The 20,536-nt window shown below is 37.5% G+C and overlaps 1 protein-coding gene across 4 annotated transcripts; it reads right to left on the bottom strand.

Annotated features, from left to right (window-relative positions):
- Positions 1 to 286: 286 nt before the first annotated feature.
- LOC149844555 (disease resistance protein RPV1-like) lies at positions 287 to 20,253 on the bottom strand. 4 transcript variants are annotated; one of them, XR_016429648.1, is made up of 7 exons: positions 19,465 to 20,253; positions 16,066 to 17,675; positions 13,919 to 14,009; positions 13,783 to 13,817; positions 13,631 to 13,651; positions 9,255 to 9,548; positions 287 to 461 (listed from the first exon to the last, which is right to left on the bottom strand). XR_016429648.1 is itself a non-coding variant. In XM_089994777.1 (2 exons), the coding sequence occupies exons 1-2, from the start codon at positions 19,962 to 19,964 to the stop codon at positions 16,634 to 16,636; spliced, it is 1,542 nt and encodes a 513-aa protein (XP_089850903.1). In that variant the 5' UTR covers positions 19,965 to 20,253; the 3' UTR covers positions 15,935 to 16,633. The 4 variants fall into 4 exon arrangements, 1 of the variants encoding a protein (XP_089850903.1); XR_016429644.1 differs by lacking the exons at positions 287 to 461; positions 9,255 to 9,548; positions 13,631 to 13,651; positions 13,783 to 13,817; positions 13,919 to 14,009 and adding an exon at positions 15,302 to 15,874; XR_016429649.1 differs by lacking the exons at positions 287 to 461; positions 9,255 to 9,548; positions 13,631 to 13,651; positions 13,783 to 13,817; positions 13,919 to 14,009 and adding an exon at positions 15,302 to 15,874 and having other exon boundaries at positions 16,070 to 17,675.
- Positions 20,254 to 20,536: the final 283 nt, after the last annotated feature.

Genomic DNA, 20,536 nt, shown 5'->3' with positions numbered 1-20,536 from the left:
TTTAGCGACGGAGTAACGACGGATGGCTTTCATCGCAAAATTATAGTCGCTAATTAGCGATGAAAACTATGTGCTGCCAGTTTCATCGCTAAATTGCGACAAATTAACAAACGACAAGTTTCATCGCAAAGTCGTCGTTGCTATACGAAGATTTTAGTTTTGTGATGGATTAATATCCGTCGCTAATATCGAGAATTTTTTTTTTGTAATACAATTTGTATTTCCTGTACAATTTATATTTCCTGTCAAAACACATATAAAAGGAAACTAAAACAATTAATCATCATCAAGAAAATTTGCAAGTTATAATTATTTATAATTGAACATTTAATTTTTTTAAACAAAAAAAATGTACACCAAATGCAACACATGAATCTAATCATCGTCAAGATTATGTGCGTTTTCTTCTTCATTGTCTCGATCTGTGCCTTCAGCTCCACTCGCTGATTAGCGCCAACAATCTACACAAAAAATGAAAGGTTAGTATTGATAAACAAAATATACTGCAATAAATTATATACAATGCACCTAAGTTAAGGCAATCAAAGTGACATAAAATCTAACGACATACAATACATAACATGAAACTTTCATACCTGAGATTCACCTGTAGACGAAGTTCTCCTGTTCTGAAAAAAAATGCTCAACTCATTACGGACAATGTCGAAAATTGCTTCATGTAAGTAGTCACGCATTGTGTCCTTAACGAGTTGGCGTACACCATCCCAAGAATTAGGTGGGTCAGTCGGATGCTTGGAACTGATGCTAATGGGAGAACTCTATGAGCCATAACTGGAGAAAGTAACGACTGGTGAGGTATTCATATTACTCTCAAACCCGAACACACGACCCTTTTTTGGTTCACCTGTTGTGGTCACCCATGCTGCAGGATCAAAAGGTGGATGCTGAGTGGAGTCATCGCTATGCCGCTCTATCATTTGTTGCTCATGTGACTTCTACAAAGTAATGATTATAGTATGACATAATAATTATGAATTATAATGTTTATAATAACTTATATATCACAAAAATTATTAATACAATAAATACATACTATTATCGTTCTTGCCTTCTTTGATACGAACTCTCCCATGGTCTTACGTTTATGTGTTTCAACAAACACATCCTTGTATGGCACAATGCCTCCTTTTTCTTCTTCCTGCGAAGTTAAATGATAAAAGAATTATTTAACATGTTTGCAACAATACTTATAAAAATGACAATATATATTGATGAATTACAATTTTCTTCAGGTGGCTCCCAAAAGTTTTAGATCCACCTGTGTGTAGATAGGCATCAGGTATTTTCGCTCGGTTTTGTGCAGCCTTCACTGAGCGGTTTCGAAATTCATGCCCCGCCCACTTATCGCACATTGCATCCCAAACATCTGACCTGATAGTAGGAGGTTCATGGCCCTTTCATTGCAGTGGATCATTTATCCCACCAGATGTTTTTCTTGCTGCAATCTTCATATTGTGTAGCATGTCTGCAAATCGATTGGTAGCCACCTTCTGCCACACCTTTCTTGTATCATGTTTCTCTATCGTAATCACGAAGCGATTCGAAACTTATAAATATTTTCAGAAAGTTAGTAAACATGACTATAATAAAAAATTAAATATGAAACACATTAACTATAAAAAATGATTGTATACTGTAAATGAGGGCCACAATCTGTCCAATACCTCCTTCAGGTACTCTTTTCATTGAGCAACTGATCTTGGTAGATATTGAAGTAGTGAATTTCTAATATCTCATATTACTTCTTGTGGCTCGAAGCGCGCACTGCACATGAATTGGTACACATTAGCTATCATACAATATTTATAAGATAAATAATAAGTGAAAATGAAATACTTGCAATCGATTATCGATATACACTATTTGAATGAGTCTTCTTGTGTCAGACTGAGAAGACCCTGCATCCTGCGTTGGCTCGTGACTTGTATGAACAACTGGTGTAGGTGAGTCATGTATAGGCGAAACATCATCTATAGAAAAATGTGTTATAGAATACACATTTAAACTAATCAAGTATACAATTAATTAAAAGATATACCTATCAAAGCAGCCCCTGAAGATGAAGGCTGAGACTGGTTACCACTGGATAAACAACCACTGTAACCTCCATGAACCATATTCTAACAAATTAAAAATGTCATGCAATACATTCAAATAATTTGAAATCATTCACATCAAGTATTGCAATACATTCAAATCATTCAAACATGTTACAATACATTCAAATCATAACTATATACGTATCGAAGATATATAATCAAAAAATAAAAAATGTAATGCAATACATTCAAACATTAGAATACTTTCTAATCATTCACATCATTGCAATACGTTTCAATACATTCAAATAATTTGAAATCATTCACATCAAGTATTGCAATACATTCAAATCATTCAAACACCTTACAATACATTCAAATCATAACTCGATACGTATCGAAGATACATAATCAAATAATAAAAAATGATTTTGTATAACATTCAAACATTGGAATACCTTCAAATCATTCACATCATTGCAATATATTTCAATACATTCAAATAATTCAAATCATTCACATATAGTATTGCAATACATTCAAACACGTTATAATACATTCAATAGAGGTTTGTATTACAAGATTTTGCTCACTAGTTCGAGAATTCCTCCTCATCACTTGTTTGACTTTCATATTCTTCTTCTTTCTCCTCTTCTTCTTCTTCCTCTTCTTCTTCATTATTTGCCCATCCACTTGGTATATCATTTGGATCACATTCTTCCATGAATGGAGTATCGATCAATGGAGATATGACATGCATATCATACACGACATCGTAACCATAAGAGAACACTATTCATCATTGATTTGTTTATACCATAGTCTTTTGTATGAAATCAATAACCATTTACGATGTACCCGTTATAATATTGCACAACTTTGGTCGGGCCGTTTTGTAAATCACATATTCCTTGATCTTTAATATCACCATGGTGAACCTACAAATATAAACAATAATTGTGATCATGACTAATTAAGTAACTTAGTGTTGTTTACACGTAGACAATTTATGTCATCGTCCTAACTAACTCTTTCAACCACTTCACAAACTTAGTTTCATGTTCTTTTTATACTTCTGCATCAGTGAGATGTGAAACTTCTCTTCACAACTCTAGATCAAATCGTCTGCACTTAACAAATACTTATATTACCGAACCATGTATGCATGTCTAGAACATAAAAAGATTTAGATTTATGTTATATCTACATGTACTTACTCGATGTATGGGTCGATCGCTGAGCAATTAAAAAGAATATAGATTTGTGTTGCATCTTGCTCTCGATCTGCCAAGAGTCTTGATCGGCAACTACCAAATGCATGCCCAAGTGGTTGAAATATCGACAGTTTGTCAGCTACAGTAAATTGTTCTCCATCTTCGTTACGAGGTGGACATGTGTAACGTATTGGAATGTGAGTTTCAAAGTACATAGATGAGAAATTTAAAATCTCTTCTAAAGTGTACGCTTCACAAATAGAGCCTTCTATTCTTACTTTATTGCGAACCTTTTTTTTTAGGTCAAACATGCATCTATAAAAAATATACATCTCAAATTTGAAATAATTATCATTAAAGAAAAAAATATAAGAAAAAATATACCTTTCAAATGGGTACATCCATCGATATTGCATAGGACCACCAACCCTTAGTTCATATGGCAAATATATGATCAAATGTTTCATAATATCGAAAAATGCCGACGAAAATATCTTCTCTAGTTGAAGAATAGTAGTGACGACAGAATCTTCGAGATTCTTTACCTCAGATACTACGACTTTTGATGCGCATAATGTTCTAAAAAATCTACTCAACTCAGATAATACTCTCCATATAGGTTTGTCTAACATATCATGGAATGCTAGGGGTATTAATCGTTGCATAAAGATATGACAATCATGACTCTTCAACCCATATAACTGTCTATTGTCTATCTTCACAGCCCGAGCAATGTTAGAGACGTATCCATCTGGAAATCTCAATTGTCTCAACCATTGACATACCTGCTTTATTTGATTAGGTCGAAGCATGTATCTTGACTTTGGTTTCAGTACTTTGCCATTATACTCTTTGAGTTTCAATTCTGGTTTTTTACATATTATTTTTAAATCCATGTAGGCCTTCGGATTATCCTTCGTTTTACCTTTAACATTCATTACTATATTGAACACATTATCAAACACATTTTTCTTCACATGCATCACATCCAAATTATGTCATATCATTAAGGTCGGTCAATATGGTAGTTCCCAAAATATAGATTTCTTTGTCCAATTGTGATCATTCCCAAATCCAAGGAAGGGCGTCGAACTACAGGCATCTGTTAATACATCTAAAAAGTATTGCAATCTTCTTAAAATCTCTATACTAGACAATCTTGTCGATAGACCTTCCATTTCATCTGTGTTAGCTCGAAACACATTCTTTTGTCTTCGAAACGGATGGTCGCTGGATAGAAATCGACGATGATACTCAAACCAGTATGGCTTCCTTCCATGTGTCAATCTAAATGATTTTATGTCCTTCATGCAGTACAGACATGCCAACCTTTCATGTGTGCTTCAACCAGATAACATACCATATGCAGGAAAGTCACTAATTGTTCGTAGAACAGTGGCCTTTATATTAAAATTTTATTTTTTGTGGGCATCGTACATGATAACACCGTCATCTTCAATCAATGGCCTTAAATATACATCAAGATTTTGGCTAGGTGAGGTCGGACCAGAGATCAATAGAGACAAGAAAAGATTCTGACGCTTCATAAACAAGCTTGGTGAAAGGTTGTATGGAGTTATAAATACTGGCCAACATGAGTATGAAGTTGATCTACCCCCAAATAGATTAAATTCATCTGTACATAGACAGAGTCTAACATTTCTCACTTCCATTGCGAAGTTTTGAATAATTTCTAATAAAACATATTTAACCAAAACGGTTCATATCTATACAAAAATGCCAATATATCATTTACATCTATAATGAAATGTCAAAATATCGAATAAAAGAAAGAGGGTCTCAAAATCATGTCCTCCGCAATGGAATTAACAATAATCTATAAATCTGAGATAAATAATGGTAGAAAACAAAAATCTCGTATTCCCTAAAAAATTGATTGGTGCTACGAATTTTCAGATACTACTACAGAAGCAAGAAGAAGAAAACTTAGGGCGACAACCTGGCAGAAATTTTTAGACTCAAGAACAAGAAACAACCTTGTTATATATGTTCACGAAATTGAAAGAATTTATTCAATTTCTTAGAAAAAAATAAAGGTAAGTCAAACCACGAAGAAAATAAAAAAACACAATTGCTCTAGCAAAAAATTCTAGAAAATTGGAAACTGGAACTCTCGATTTCTCTAATTAAACGAACCGAGTAGTCTGAAACTTCCAGAACCAGAATCAGAAGCTTACTCGTTCGGCGAAGCTTTCTAAAAAAAAAAAAGGAAAAACAAAAACAAGAATGCGACTAAAAGATTCAACTAGAGAAGCAAGAGAAACTAAAAGCACAATCTCTGCATCAGAACAAACAAACAAAATGCAGAAATTTTTAAGAACAATATCAACATCTAGAAATCGTAAAATCAAAAGATTATTCATCTGAGGGGGGGGGGGGGCAAACAGGGGTGTAGCAAAAAAAAAATTTTGGTGTGGTAGTCGGGGGTTCGGGGGCAGCGGCCCCCAAATTTTTTTTTGAGATAAAATAAAAAATGGCTACAATTATTAATAAAAATCTATTTCATATGGACAAATCAAACTATTTGCTGCAGTCAGGGCTGGGCTAGCCGCCCCCCAGCTATGCCTCTGATCCATGATGAGCACACATTAACCCAAAGCCACAACAATGTCGTGCTTCAACCTCCACAGAATCTTTCCTAAAACAAAGAAAAGAAAAGAACTCCACATGATCTTTAGCATATAAAGTCTATGGTCATCCCTTTATAGTCCCAAGTTAAGCAAGGTTTGACTCCACTACCCATTCGGACCAGCCTGTGGGGTTCATCGCCCGTCTGGTTACACACCCACAAAAGTTGGATAATGTTCCCTAGGGCGCATTTGATTGTGCGTCCCATGCATCCGTGCGGGTCACTGTAGATGCGCATCACATGCCTGTGATCAAAGCATAGATGGGTGAGACAACCTTTTATTGTACCTACCCTACTGAAAGAGTGAGGATAGAACAGTTAAAAAAAAGAACAACCCTAGCCAGGACGAACATGGACAGTGTGTCCTGCACATGATACCTGTCCTGTCCATCCTGGGCAAGATGTTCTGTCTTAATCTGGACAAGGAGTCCAACATACCCTAATTAAAGGGTTTGATTCAATGAGATGTCTGTTGTGGGATGCACAAACGGGTGGGGCACTGCATCTGGCTTCTTAAAGAGGATGTGTTTCGCTCTCTCATGCTACTTCCCCCTTGAAACAGGAGCATGGGACATTGTGAACACTGTTTCAAAAAAGAAAAAAAAAATTGTGCACTGTCAGAAGACTGGACAGGATATACCCTATCCTTGTCCCCTCCTGTCTGCAACTCAAATCCCTCGGAAGTAGTTGTGGCATATTGCATTGAGACCAAATGCATCTCACTCACCCAATTTAACCTTAGTTGCCTTAAAACATAATTTGTTGGATGCAAATCATATCTTTTTTTTTTCAGAGGACTTGCATCTTAGATCATGTTCTTTTTAGATAAAATCAATAATTTTAAAGTTGTATGAAGCATTGATATTGATGCCTCGCACACTTGGGGACATCTGTTTGATGCCAAAAGGTGGGAAAGGGGTTCACTTTAGGGTGATGGTGGGTCTCTTTACGGACGCAGAAGTACAAAATGTTTAAATAGTACATGGACCTTATTTCAGACTTGAGCTGATTTAATCCGCACCCAAATTCAGTTTCAATGGATCTTGAATCAGATCCCTCAATCCATATCTGATATGGGTTCAGATCCAATCATGACTGAGTCCCAGGTAGGGTCCTACGATCCAGACCTGATCTAGATCTAGATCCGATATAAATAGGACCCGAGTCAGATCCAGATCTATAACCTATCCAGATCTGATCCATAATATATATATATATATATATATATATATATATATATATATATATATATGGGCAGATCAGAATCCATGACCTGGTCCAAATCCAGACCCAATCTATAAAGGATACAGGTCAGAGTTAGATCCTTGGTGCAGTCTGTCCGAGTCAGACCCAAACTCGGAATCGTCCGGGTCTGGTCCAGGGATTGGGTTTTTACTTGATCCACCTAGACTATAATGGATCCAATTTGTGGCTCGGGCCCGCCCCAGGACATGACACAAATCCGATCCACCCAGATCCTTGGGTCTGTGTCTAGATCAGGTCTCTAATGAGCGACAACAACCTAATCCACTCGAAACCCTATGGGTTCGATTGCGGATTGAGTCAGCTACTCGGGTTGGGATACCTGATTCACTCAGACCAGGGCACCCGATACCGGACGACTTTTGGTTTATGAGAAACACAAAGGCATTCGATTTTTCAAAACTTGAAAGCCACTCTAGCACTGCCATAAAAACTCCTCAGTTTCAACTTACGGCCATTGACAGTGACGTTTCTGCTGGTGACAATGACCCCCTCATTGTCGGTGACATATGGAACCTGTCATCTGGGGTAGCCATCGTCGGCTGCTATGGATGATCATCGATGGTGATGAAAACTGCAACCGACACATGCCTAATAGAAGGGAATTATTTTTTTTGTTTAGCAGGCTTCCAACCATTGCAACCGAAACAACTCGGATCATCCCATCTTGCACCAACAAAACAAACAAAAATGCAATGCTACGAACCAAACCGATTGAAAAGGAGAGCAATCATATAGAGTTGTCAAAAGCATAACATTGTTGGATCTTGGTACGAATTCAATGTGGCCAAATGGGTCCCACGTGCAACCTAATGACCCACTTGAGTAATGGGTCATTGCGATAGGAACTGCCAGGATAGTGATGGGCCCACTCTTCATTGGATTCCCAACAAGTTTGAGAATCCAATGAAGTTGGTTATGGCAGGATAATGGCTACCCAGGAGAGGATAAATTACTCCAGCCCTTGCCTCTGCAAGATATATATAGAGAACTTGATAATCACATCAAGGATCCCCTTAAAGTAGGCTATTATTCTCAACATTTGACTCTTCTCTCTCATTTGCACTTTACACACATCTTTGGAACCTTCGTTAGTGATATGAGAGCCATGGTTTCAGTGTCTGCAAAGACTCATTGAAGATGCTGAGCCAAAACTGAAATCTCATGGTGAAGGTGTGCAACATGCCAAAAGAAAAAAAAATAGGGGATTAATGGATGCCTCATTGACAAGGTGCAATATAGGTGGTGGAGGGAAAACCAACCCCGATGGGAACTTGACCTGGAAGCCAAGTTTTCTGTCGCACATGTTGATGCCCTTGACAGAGAAAACACTGTCTGGTGGGGATCAACCTCATGTCGTACCCATTGTTTATTGTTCTGAGTCAGGAGGACGAGCCATCTCTCCACTGATCCTAGATATGAATCATGATCTAGAGTTGCACCCCTCAGCCAAAGAAAGGAACAGAAGAGGAAGATGCCCAAAGCAAGTTTTTTTTTTTGCTATTTGGCTCGCCTTTGATGATCGCAGTGATGGAGTGGAAGGAGAATAAGCCTGCAAGTTCAGTCCAAGATACCTTGCACGACACGACGTGCCTTCACAACTTGCGAGTGACCTCCGTCAAATCTACATATCCAGAAGAGAGACAAAGAGTGTGGCTCCAACAATATTGATGAACAGGAGTAAAATTGTTGGTGACAATGCTACTCATACGGTGGAGTGGGAGATGATGCCATGCAATATGTTGGTCCAAAAGCGGAGCGTCAGGTCGCCGCTCTGACCATCACCATTCAGGTGAAATTCAGTCATCGACCACATAACTGCAGGGAATCTTTTTTTCCCAGCAACAATCCCAACAAGGCAATCGAATCAACTAGGCTCCATTTATTTAAAAATGGAAAAAGGGGCAGCCAACAATACCACAGAGGGAATTCGCCCCTCCTCAGTGGTTGTTAACCGATCACTGACCGTCAACAAAGTCCATCAACAAGGGGGGGACAACAACCCTCTCTGTGCCCTCTGCGGATGGCCCAACACACACAAAAAAAGAAGGGTCACCAGAGACGTACCTTGCCAAGATAATGAATTGCCCTGGCTACACCAACGTGGTTCTCCCTCCCATCGTCATTCTTGTGCACAAGTGCTGTCAACGAGTAGGAGGGCTCTAGCCGGGAGATGGTAGAGTTCCTCCGCTGGTCGACGACAACTGGAGGGCAGATAGACTGGGGTTGTTTTGCTTCAGTTTTGGGTGGCTCGATGCCTATCGAAACCAACTAGCTTAGGCTATTGTTCTTGGCATGGTAGCAGTTGTTGTTGCTGCCTTGATGTAGTTGGCCCTGATAGTGAGTGGTATGGAGAAGTTTCTGCAAAAGAAATGTGAATAGAAAATTATAAGCTTGAGGTTTCACGTAACCATCACGTCATCGCACAAGCATAGTGATTTGTAGATCATGTGGCATGATAGGCAAGAATGTGACATAGTATATTAGAAGATAAAATGTCTCTCTTATCTCTATGGATATGTATTGGATTGTAGAGACCTTAGAGGTGCTCTGATTTTCCCCAAGAACATAACTCAATTAACATATGATCACATAAATTAACACTAAGAATCTGGATATACCCAAAAGTAATATGTGTTACCAGTTTATCTTGGGTTCTGGGTATACTTGAAAGATGATATATGTTATCAGACTCATGTTCTACCTTAAAGATGGTAGACGGTATAAGCTCTGTGAGACAAATATTTCTTTTGTAAGAGCGAGGCATCTCATACGGTCCTCAGTATTCAGAGTTATAGGGTCAGGACTACCACTAAGTCTTAGGTGGTTGGTCTGAGTCTTATGTAGAAGTTATTAGGATGCATCCATTTTTTTAGTTTTTGCCATTGGAGAGTACTCTTTCAATCACAAACCTCCCCCTTTGTATATCTGTACGGCTAGTCATACGAGGTATTAATTGAAAATGCATAATAGACCCCCGTGTAATCTTGATCCACTACGATGGCGAATGCCTATGCATATCCACATAGTAATTAACAAAAACATACCACTCGCTATCAGTATAGTTTGCATTGATCTATTTTTTTTATTTACATCAAGTTTATTTATAAAATCTATTAAATATAATGTTTGGGTCATGATTGAATCTGATCAATATTAGATCAAATGTTTGGATCTAGTAAGGTGACATAGATCTAGTTTGATCCAGTAAAACATATTAGATCTGGTTAAACATATACAAATCTGGATATATCAAATTGTTGAAGTATAGATCCAATTGAATTAGTTTTTGGATCCAGACAATGTTATTGAGATTTGATGAATTTGTATAGATTTAAATTTGATCCAAGTTTGTGATTGATCTAGATAAGTCTATTACCATATGGAATATGGATCTAGATTTGATCCAAGTTTGTGATTGATTCAAATAAGTCTATTATCATATGAAATATGGATCTAAATTTGATCCAAGTTTGTGATTTATCCAGATAAGTCTATTACAATATGAAACATAAATTTAACTTTGATCCAAGTTTGTAATTGATCCGGATAAGTCTATTACCATATAAAATATGGATCTAGATTTAATTCAAGATTTATGATTGGATCCAAATAAGTGTTATACCTTGATATGGGATATGGATCCTGAATTGATCCAAGTTTTATGTTAAATTTGAATTGCATCAGCCCAAATATTTGAACCTAATAATGACATATTTTTGTATGGGTTCGGGTTTGACATGGTTAGACCCAAATAAATAAAATACTGGATGTATAATATAGATTCATTTGTATTTGAAATATATGGTTTTGGATATGGATTTTGATTATATTCAAATCCCGTGTGTCTCATGATTTTATTTAAGCTTGTATGGATATCCATGCTAATATGAATTGAGTTGGACTTGATAGATAACATCTCAAGTTGAATTTGGATATAGAATCCTACAAATCCAATAAATTTGGATATATATATATATTCTTTTGGATACAGTATATGATTTGAACTTAAATGCTCAAACTTGTGGTTTAATTAAAGCCTTGTAATTGACTTATCATATTTGACATATCCAGACGATAATGAAATAACTTTTATTGGATATGAATCTATAGTATATCTAAATTAGATTTGGATATATAGATTTATGCTTAACTTCATCATAAAAAATCAACCTAGTAAGTGAGTATCCTCATAATGGTGATATATCATAAAAAAAGGCCAGCTAGTATATGTAAAACCTCATGATATCATAGATTAATACAAATATTGTTTAAATGCAATGCATTAAAAAAGTTGAAGCTGAATTATAATTTTATACATGCATGTGAGGATGTTTATTTGTATATGATGATAAATAATCATTATAAATAATGCTCCCTATAGCATGCTTGTATAAATGCATGAGAAAATATTTTGATTTTATACATGAAATGCTAAATCAAGTTGGTCAGTTATACTTATAACTATTTGGATCCGAATATACTGATCTAAAATAATCAAGCGATGAAGAACATGCGATAATGCACATGAAAAGTGAAAGCATAACTATAGTGAAAATTTTAAAAATGAGAGTATTTGCTATGTTAACAAATCATGGATCTATGAATTAATAAATTTCATAGTACTCCACTAGTATGCAAGCTTAAGGTATACTCATGAAAGAGCCACAAGAATCACATGACTATCTGTGACCCACATTATAATGTTATATTTATTTTTTTATCTATGGACTACATAACTTAATATGTAGTAAATGATAAATACTTGAAATAAACTATTACACATTAACAGTTATGGTAAAATTTATAATAGGATAAAAATATATCATGAAGAAGAAATCCAACTAGCGTATGTAAAACCTCATAATGCTATGAGTACAACACATAATACATTGGTTATGATACAATGTGGGTGTTCACCCCATAAAATTGAGTGAGAGATGTTGGATCTTGGTATGGATCCAGTGTAGCCAAATAGGTCTCACATGAAATCCAATGACCCATTTGAATAGTGGGTCATTGAGATACGAACCACCAGGATAGTGATGGACCTACTCTTCATTAGATTCTCAGCACATTTGGAAATCCAATGAAGTTGGTTATGGTGGGATAACAACTACAAGGAGAGGATAAATTACTTTAGTCCATGCCTCTGCAAGATATACACATAATCACATCGAGAATCCCTCCTGAAGCAAGCCATTATTCTTAGCATCTGACTCTTCTCTCTCACTTGTACTTTGCACACATCTTTGGAACCTCTGTCAATGGTATCAGAGCCATGGTTTCAGTGTGTGCAGAGACTCGTTGAAGAGGCTGGGTCGAAACCAAAAGATTGTGATGGAGGTGTGCAACGTGCCAAAAGGAAAAAAAAATAAGGGATCAATGGCTGCCTCATTGACAAGGTGCAATATAAGTGATGGAGGGAAAACCAACCCTATTGGGAACTTAACCTGTAAGCCGAGTCACATGTCACATTTGTTGATGCCCCGTCAGAGAAAACGCTATATGGTGGGGATCAACCTCATGCCATACCCATTGTTTCTGGTTTCGAGTCGAGAGGATGATCCATCTATTCACTGATCTCAGATATGGATCATGATCTAGAGCTGAACCCCTCAGCCAAAGAAAGAAACAAAAGAGGAAGATGTTGAAAGCAAGTTTGTTTGTGATGATCGCGGAGATGGAGTGGAGAGAGAACAAGCCTGCAACTTCAGTCCACGGCACCTTGCATGACATGACATGCCTCCGTCAAACATAACCAGTTCAACTAGGAAAACTGAATTAGCTTATATTCTCATGCATCATGAATTACTCTCATGTTGCATGTACTGCAAACATAGAGAATAAGGCCCTCAGAAATACTGCATGAAGACACACTCATACACTTGTACCCATAAAAGGTCAAATGGATCAACGACTCGTAACAATCACTCCTAATCTGAAGCATAAAGCTCCCACAAAAAATGAGGCTGGAATTTTCCTTTTTTTCATTTATTCCATGTTGCTCTTGTACTCTGATTTTCCAACTTTAAAATTGTCTTTACCCCTCATTCTACACAGACGATATATTACAATGAAGACAGACCATGGTCCTGCAATGTGTGCAAACAGGGGGCAAGACATCAAAACGCACAAGAAAGTTGTCCAAATAACGAAATAGAAGAACATAAAAGTGAACAAACAAATTTACCGAAAAACAATTCTATGCATGATAACAAAAAATATGCCGGCACACTATTTACACAATTTCCTTTATCAAGATGTCATGATCTACAAAACATTTTTTTCCCAAAAGAATTGTTGTATTTATGCTTGGTTCTTGTTTCTATCCAAATGCATCAAGAATGAATGCAACACAAATACCAATGAGGTATACAATATCAGTCGAGACCCGCAAGCTAAATCTTAGATATCCCTTACTCAAGTTCTTCATCTCTGACCTTAAGTGGTATGTCTTGTAACTGCAACAGGAAGACAAGAATAAAAGACAAAAGTTGATGTTAAAAGGCAAACCATGTACAACAACCAATAACCCAATAAAGCAAATCTTGTATTATCAAAACATTGAAAAGAGTTTGAAGGTATTACCCACCAAAATTTGGACCGAGCATGCATGAAAAGACAACCCTACAAAAAAAACATCATGAGAAATGCCATGAGTATATATGATTCATTAGCAGCCTAGAAAGCAAAACTTAGAATTACAAAAAGAGGACAAAGGAAAGCACCTACAGTTTCCCTACATTAAGTCTATGAAAATAGTTCAAGGCTGATTTCCACGAATGAACATGGGTCTGGGATGTCAAACTTTGCCGAAACCTGTAGGAATCACATTTTAAGTGTCGCTAGTCATTCATGAACTGGACAAATAAAGATTGTTCCATCCAAGCCAATATGGCTTGCAAAATTCCAAATTATTAAAGGTGAGGAATTACCGTAATATATAGCTTAGGAAACATATATTTCAAAGACATAGTAAGTCATCATTGTTAGGCAACCCCATCATGGAAATGGGCACAAGTTGCATACTGAAAGGACAAGAATAAGATAAAACAAGATAATGGAACGCTAATGCCCTGAAATAAAAAACCATGTTACAAAACCCTCACGAGCATATGGTGTATGAGTTCAACTAGCATCATTACGATGGATGATGATTAGATTCAGATCCTCAATGTAAAAAATTCCAAATTCAAGTGTTGTTCCCATGTCAAGCTAATTCTTAAATTTTCAAAGAGAATGTTTTAAAGGCAATCAACAATACAAACATCACATTTAGCTATTATAAAAATAAACAAAAGTTCCATAAATATTACAAGTATGTCATCATAATCCTGTATACGCTATTCTCAGTAATGCTGGTTATATAGAATACGCCGGCTCAGCAACAGGATTAGATTGCTCAGGCAGTTAAACGGTAGGAACATAGATTTTTAATATCACATTTCATAAATAAACACAAAAAGATTAGGTCAGCAGGAAATAAAACTGCAAGAAACACCTCTAACGAACACTAGACAAGAAGAAATTAGATAGTCTGGTAAGAACACCCAAACAGTTTCCGTTGGGTATGCGACAAAAATCTTACTATCGCAATATTCATGATAGGAGGTCAGGAAAGCCAACCCATAGTTGATAGAAACTAGACAAGATGTCTGAATGCATCACAATAATGTCATGGCATTCAGCCACACACATGGACCAGAGAATTCCTTCATGCAGAATCTCTTTTAAACACGAGTCTCAAGAATATTTTAGCCAGCTCATCAAAGTGATGAGCTCTAGCTTATAAATGAGAAACAATGAAAAGGAGGTGAAGATATAGCTATGACTCGTGGAAAACCCATTTTTTCCTTATTTTTCAAATCAATTCCCTTTTGTTTTTTTAACGTTTTCCTTTTGCTTTTTGCCCTTTCCCACTCACTTCCTAAGTATTTCATATTAAATGTAATAAAAAAATTTTATGACAAACTTGCAGATTGAGTTTATATCATTTTGTACATGTTTCACTTCATTACATATTTGTTTTTGCTCGCACTTCATAGTGCTTCCCACGTGTTTTGCGTTTGTTTCTCATGTATTTGCAAAATCACTTCATAACACTTTCTTCCTTTTTCTGCTTCACATATCGTTTCTTATGTTCATTTCGTTTCTTGATAACTATGGTTTTTTCATGTTGCGTCCCTCCTTATCAACAAGTTCATGTTCACATCTTCCACCAGGTGAGCAAATTGAACTGTCTATATCATTAGGGCCTCACAGCTCAAGCCCAACCAGCCTGCTCCTTCACAGCTGGCAGCACTGTATGATGATGAGGACCGACTCTTGAGTTGGATTGAGGGTCTACTATTACTCTTTTTGGCAATCTCCCAATTTATAAAAAGTGAAAACCCAATACATTCTATGGAGGAAGGAAGAGAAATGATGGAAATGAGAGAGATTTGTAATTGGAATTAGCCAACCCATTCAATTCTAAACTCCCCAACATACAGCTGAGGAATTGCATATTCACAGTTCCACCATTGTCATTCCGACTCCGGATAAAGCATAAAATAAGTAAACAACCTAGAATTTTACAAGTAAAAAAAAAAATAAAGCGTTTCAAAGGTTTTCTGATTGTAGCCAGCACCATTATTTTCCCAGGGTCAGTATTCTGATTGTAGCCATCACCATTATTTTTTTCCCTATGAAAAATCAGTAACGAAAATAACATCAGTAGCGATCAACAATAATAAGCAATATACATCAAAAGGAAAAATATAAACAGCGCAAAAACATGGCACAACATTAAAAGGTGCGAATCTTTTCGGAATTATGAGATGGTAATTAGTAGACTCTAGGGATTGATGAGATTATGGAGAAGCGATTTCATCACCTACTCATTAGCGTCTGCGGAAGCCTTTGACGCAGAAAATGAGCAGACACACACAGAAGATTCCTAATGGCATTGGAAATGCTATATTGCATTTTCCATGTTTGTTTTCCTTCTCGTGTATGCTTGATGGCTCCGAAAGCTGCTGATTGATTCCTTGCTCAATGTTTCTGGATGGTGACCCCACATCGTTCACAACAGCGGCAGCAACGTGTGCATTAGCTTCCAATGCCGCTGGTTGAGCACTGTCCCTCTCATCAGATCCTGAGCTGATTGATTCAAGGACAAAATCACTAGGAAAAATCAGCTTTGGCCATCCCCTGAGACCTTCTGGCGTGCGATAATCCTGTTGATGCAGTTTTATGCACCTTTCTTGATTCCCAACCCTGAGGAACAATGTCCAGTAGTAGGAAGAGGGAAATTGGCGATAGATCTTCCTGTACTCTTGGGTCTTTTTAGAGTATCCACTTATCAGTACTTGTTCCTCTTCTTCGTGGCATTCTTCAGGACGCTCCTCAGGTTTACTCTCTTCTTCTTCAGGACTTTCCTCAATTTTACTCTCTTCACCTTCTTATCCTTCGTTTCTTTGGTCTGTAGATTCTTCCTCTTCTTCCCCTTCGTTGCTTTCCTCTACAGATTCTTCACCTTCCTCCCCTTCGTTGCTTTCCTCTGCAGATTCTTCATCTTCTAACTCTTCGTTGCTTTCCTCTGCAGATTCTTCATCTTCTAACTCTTCGTTGCTTTCCTCTGCACCTTCTTCGGGATCTGAAATAAAGAAGGATTCGATTTCTTCCCATATTTTGAGAAATATTTTTTGCACCTCTTGGTCGTTCCTAGGGTCAGGAACACGCATCACCAGCTCCCACATTTCTTCCAATTGTTCTTCCTCTGTCTTGTCAAACAAGTCTGAACCCAATACTTCCAGTGCTAAAGGAAGTCCACCTGTTACTGATACTACTTCTCGGGATATCTCCATAAATGGATCGACAGGTTGGCTTCTCCCGAAAGCATGCCAACTAAATAGCTCAAGTGATTCTTTTGCATCCATTGCTTCAGGCCTATAAATCTCATGATCCATCACATGATGCACATTTAGTACGTGTTCCTTTCTCGTTGTTATTATGACCCGACTTCCTTTCTCAAACCAGTCTCGTTCACCAGCCAATTTACTAATTTGTTCTTTTTCATCAACATCATCAAGAATAATGAGGACTTTTTTGCAACGGCATCTCTGCCTTATTATGCTTGCACCTTGATCCACATCATATATCGCTGGGTTATTGTCATTTGCAATCTGAGAAATGAGTTGTTTTTGCAACGTGACCAGCCCACTGGGTTGTCCTGCTGCTTCCCTGATATTTGAAATAAAGGATATAGCATCGAACCTATCAGAGATTGTATTATAGATGACTTTGGCTAGTGTTGTTTTCCCGATGCCCCCCATACCACAAATGCCTATCATTCTAACATCTGCAGCTTCGATGTCCAACAATTCAATCGTCTTGTCTACCCGACGCTCGATTCCAACAGGATGCTTGGTGAGATCCAATGTATTGGGTTTGAGCTCATCCAAAACCTTCTTGACGATTATTTGGATCAATTCGGGCTCTTTTCTGCATGTTTTAATCGTTAAACCAGCACCAACAAGAGAAGAGATGCAATAGGAAAATGTCTTTTAAACATTTTTCAGATGTAAGAAATCACTATGGTATTTGGTTTTTCTTTTTAATGATGAGGAGCCCCCACCGAGAACCAGGTCACTCTGCGAGGTAAACCTCAGACCAGTTAAAGTCTTAAAGATACCTGTATATCAAGTGGGAGTCGAACCTGAGATGAAAGGCTCATCATCTTTTCAACAAGCTCACTCCCACTCGGGCGACTGGCGAATGTTGGTATTTGATAACGCATTTAGTTGAAAAAAGGATTCACGAAGGAGTACGGATCCCATCATATGACATAGGATGCGATCCGTCCTACATTCAATCCTATCGATCCAACCAACGGCTAGGATTATTGGTCCACATTCTCACCAGGATGTGGATTAATCCCACATCTCTTTGATTGGCTGGATGTAATTAGATCTCTCTCTATATTGTTGGAAAAAAGGATCAGTTTTTTCCAAAGGTTGTCATGATCAATTCAATAAGGAAAGACTAAAAGCTATAAATTTTGAGGCAAGATCATAGTGACAAATATTGCGAGATTTAGGAAAATCTCGCGATAATATCGTGAGAAATTGCCTGGAAGTTTAAAACAGCAATTTCTAGCAAGATTTTCAAAATATCGTGAGATTTATGAAACAACATAAAAACCACTATTTAAAAGTGATATTTATGTTTTAAATGGCTATTTATCGTGAAGAAAAATCATGTATTTTTATTTTTAAATAATTTTTATTAATATTTTCTTAAAAAAAATAATTTTTATATTTTTTAATTTATTTTTTTATTGCCGAGATTTTGCCAAAAAATGCAAGATTTATAAAAAAAATTCAATTTCTCCCGATGGAGCAAATTAGAATTAAAACTGGTAAAGAAACCCATTTGAAAGGGAATGGTCCCGAAGCATACCCACCATTTCGTATGTAACAACAAACAAGGATGCAAAAGGGTCACAACATATGACCCCAAACTCCCACCATCAAATATGTAACAAAACTGAAGGGGGGTCACGAACTGAATTGGGCTCATTCTTGGAGGTAGGTTATTAGAGCAGATCTACTACTTTAGCCTGTGTTGGAGATGAGAGCCGAAAAGTAAATGGGTGGTGAGGGATGTAGTTGAAAATGGCCCATCTCCACCCTCATTCTCCACTCTCGACACCATTGTCATCAGCCAAAACAGGGCTCCCAAACACCTTTAGGGGTTGGTGTACCACCATCTCCCCTCTCATCTCCAGCTCCCAAACAGAGCCTTATGGATGCTAAACATCTCCTCCAATCAAGTAGGGATGCGAGGAGTATATTGATTGGACCCAGTAGTTTGCAAGGCACTCGATCATATTCAGAGCACAAATGGCTGCTACCTAGCTACAAACGGGTTGAGGTTGGATTGGGTAACCAAATATCTTCAGATTCAGTTTGGGGTCGTGTCGAGGCCAACCTAATTTATCGTTTTCACATGAAAATCAATAGGTTTTGCCATCTTCAACTGATACAGTACCACAAGGTCTCATATCAGAAATAGATCTATAACTGTACTACGAGATCCAAGTTGGCCCGATTAGGATATGATTTCGAACCCATTCACTCTTGAAAATGGCATCCAGTATGGGGTCAAGCATAACCCGATCAATCCCGTATCTGATCCATTTCATTCCTAGTCACAAGAAGCAACCTCTATCGTGGAGAGAGAGAGAGAGAGAGAGAGAGAGAGAGAGAGAGAAAGAGAGAGAGAGATGTACTGGTTGTCAAGATGAAAGCCGGTGAGATTACCAACTTGCTTCAATGCCTCCTTCCATTCCCTCACTTTCTCCGCTTCGATATACTTCTTCTCGTCAGGGTGCAGACAACAACGCCTTTCATAGTCAAGGAATGCTTTTTCATAGGGGCTTTTTTGTCCGCGAACATCTGAAGGATCAACGTGGTAAAAGACGGGAAAGATGGTGGTCTTTTTGTAGTGAAACATCATAGCCAACTCCTTCAAGCACCATTTGGAGTCGGCGTAATGCTCGGACAAGATAACTATGCATACAGCAGAGCGTTGGATCGCTCTCGAAAGGTTTTCCTCAATCGCTTTCCCATGCTTCAATTCCTTGTCATCCATGAAAGTACGGACCCCTTTCTGTTTCAGAGCTTCAAACAGGTGTTCAGTGAACCCTTTGCGGGTGTCCTTGCCTCTGAAGCTCAAGAAGACGTCGTACTCAAATGAAGAAGAAGAAGAAGTATTGAAAGTAGATGACATGGTTAAAACTCTTTTAGATCTTTTGAAAGAGATGATTTCAGAGTCTGAACCTGCTTTTCATCCAACACAAGGGAAAGAAAGTGAGGAATCTTTCTTAAATAAAGAAAAAAGAAAGTGAAGAAGGAAAGGGCATGGGTGGTATGATTGCTATCCACACCATTAATTTTTTGTGGTAGAGAAGAATCCACGCACTCTCTCTCTCACAACCACACCCCGCCCCTTTGTGGGGGCTGAGTGACATTGCTAATGTCACCCAGCCTCGGATCCTCTGTCTTATTGAGCCTTTGCATTTGAATTGGAAAGCATCTCCTGTTTACGTAGAAAAGAAAATTTATTACAGTAACAAGAAAAAGGAAGCCATTTTCCATCCTCTGCTACTTACCTATTCAAAAAAGTTTACTACAGCAAAAACTCTCTCCATTAATAGCAAACTTGCAAACAATAATATGAATAGGGCTCTCAATGGGTTGGGTTTCACTCAAATCTTTCGGGTCAAGGTTTGGTGATAAAGGAACCCTAATTGGGATTGTGTGGAACCCAAACAGTCCAATTAGTATATGGAGCCAGATATG

The sequence above is a fragment of the Nuphar pumila genome, chromosome 2 (assembly GCF_984573655.1).
Source record: "Nuphar pumila chromosome 2, dmNupPumi1.hap1.1, whole genome shotgun sequence".
In the NCBI taxonomy this organism is placed as follows: Eukaryota; Viridiplantae; Streptophyta; class Magnoliopsida; order Nymphaeales; family Nymphaeaceae; genus Nuphar; species Nuphar pumila.
Note: the sequence above shows the minus strand (reverse complement) of the source record. Positions and strands in the feature narration are given on the sequence as shown.

Bases quoted from the DNA above. Each gene is read 5' to 3' on its own strand.
- LOC149844555 (XM_089994777.1), bottom strand. From the start codon at position 19,964: ATGTCATCTACTTTCAATACTTCTTCTTCTTCTTCATTTGAGTACGAC. The intron at 17,676-19,464 runs GTACATCTCTCT...TAAAACATGCAG, and splicing joins GGCTTTCATCTTGACAACCA to AAAAGAGCCCGAATTGATCC.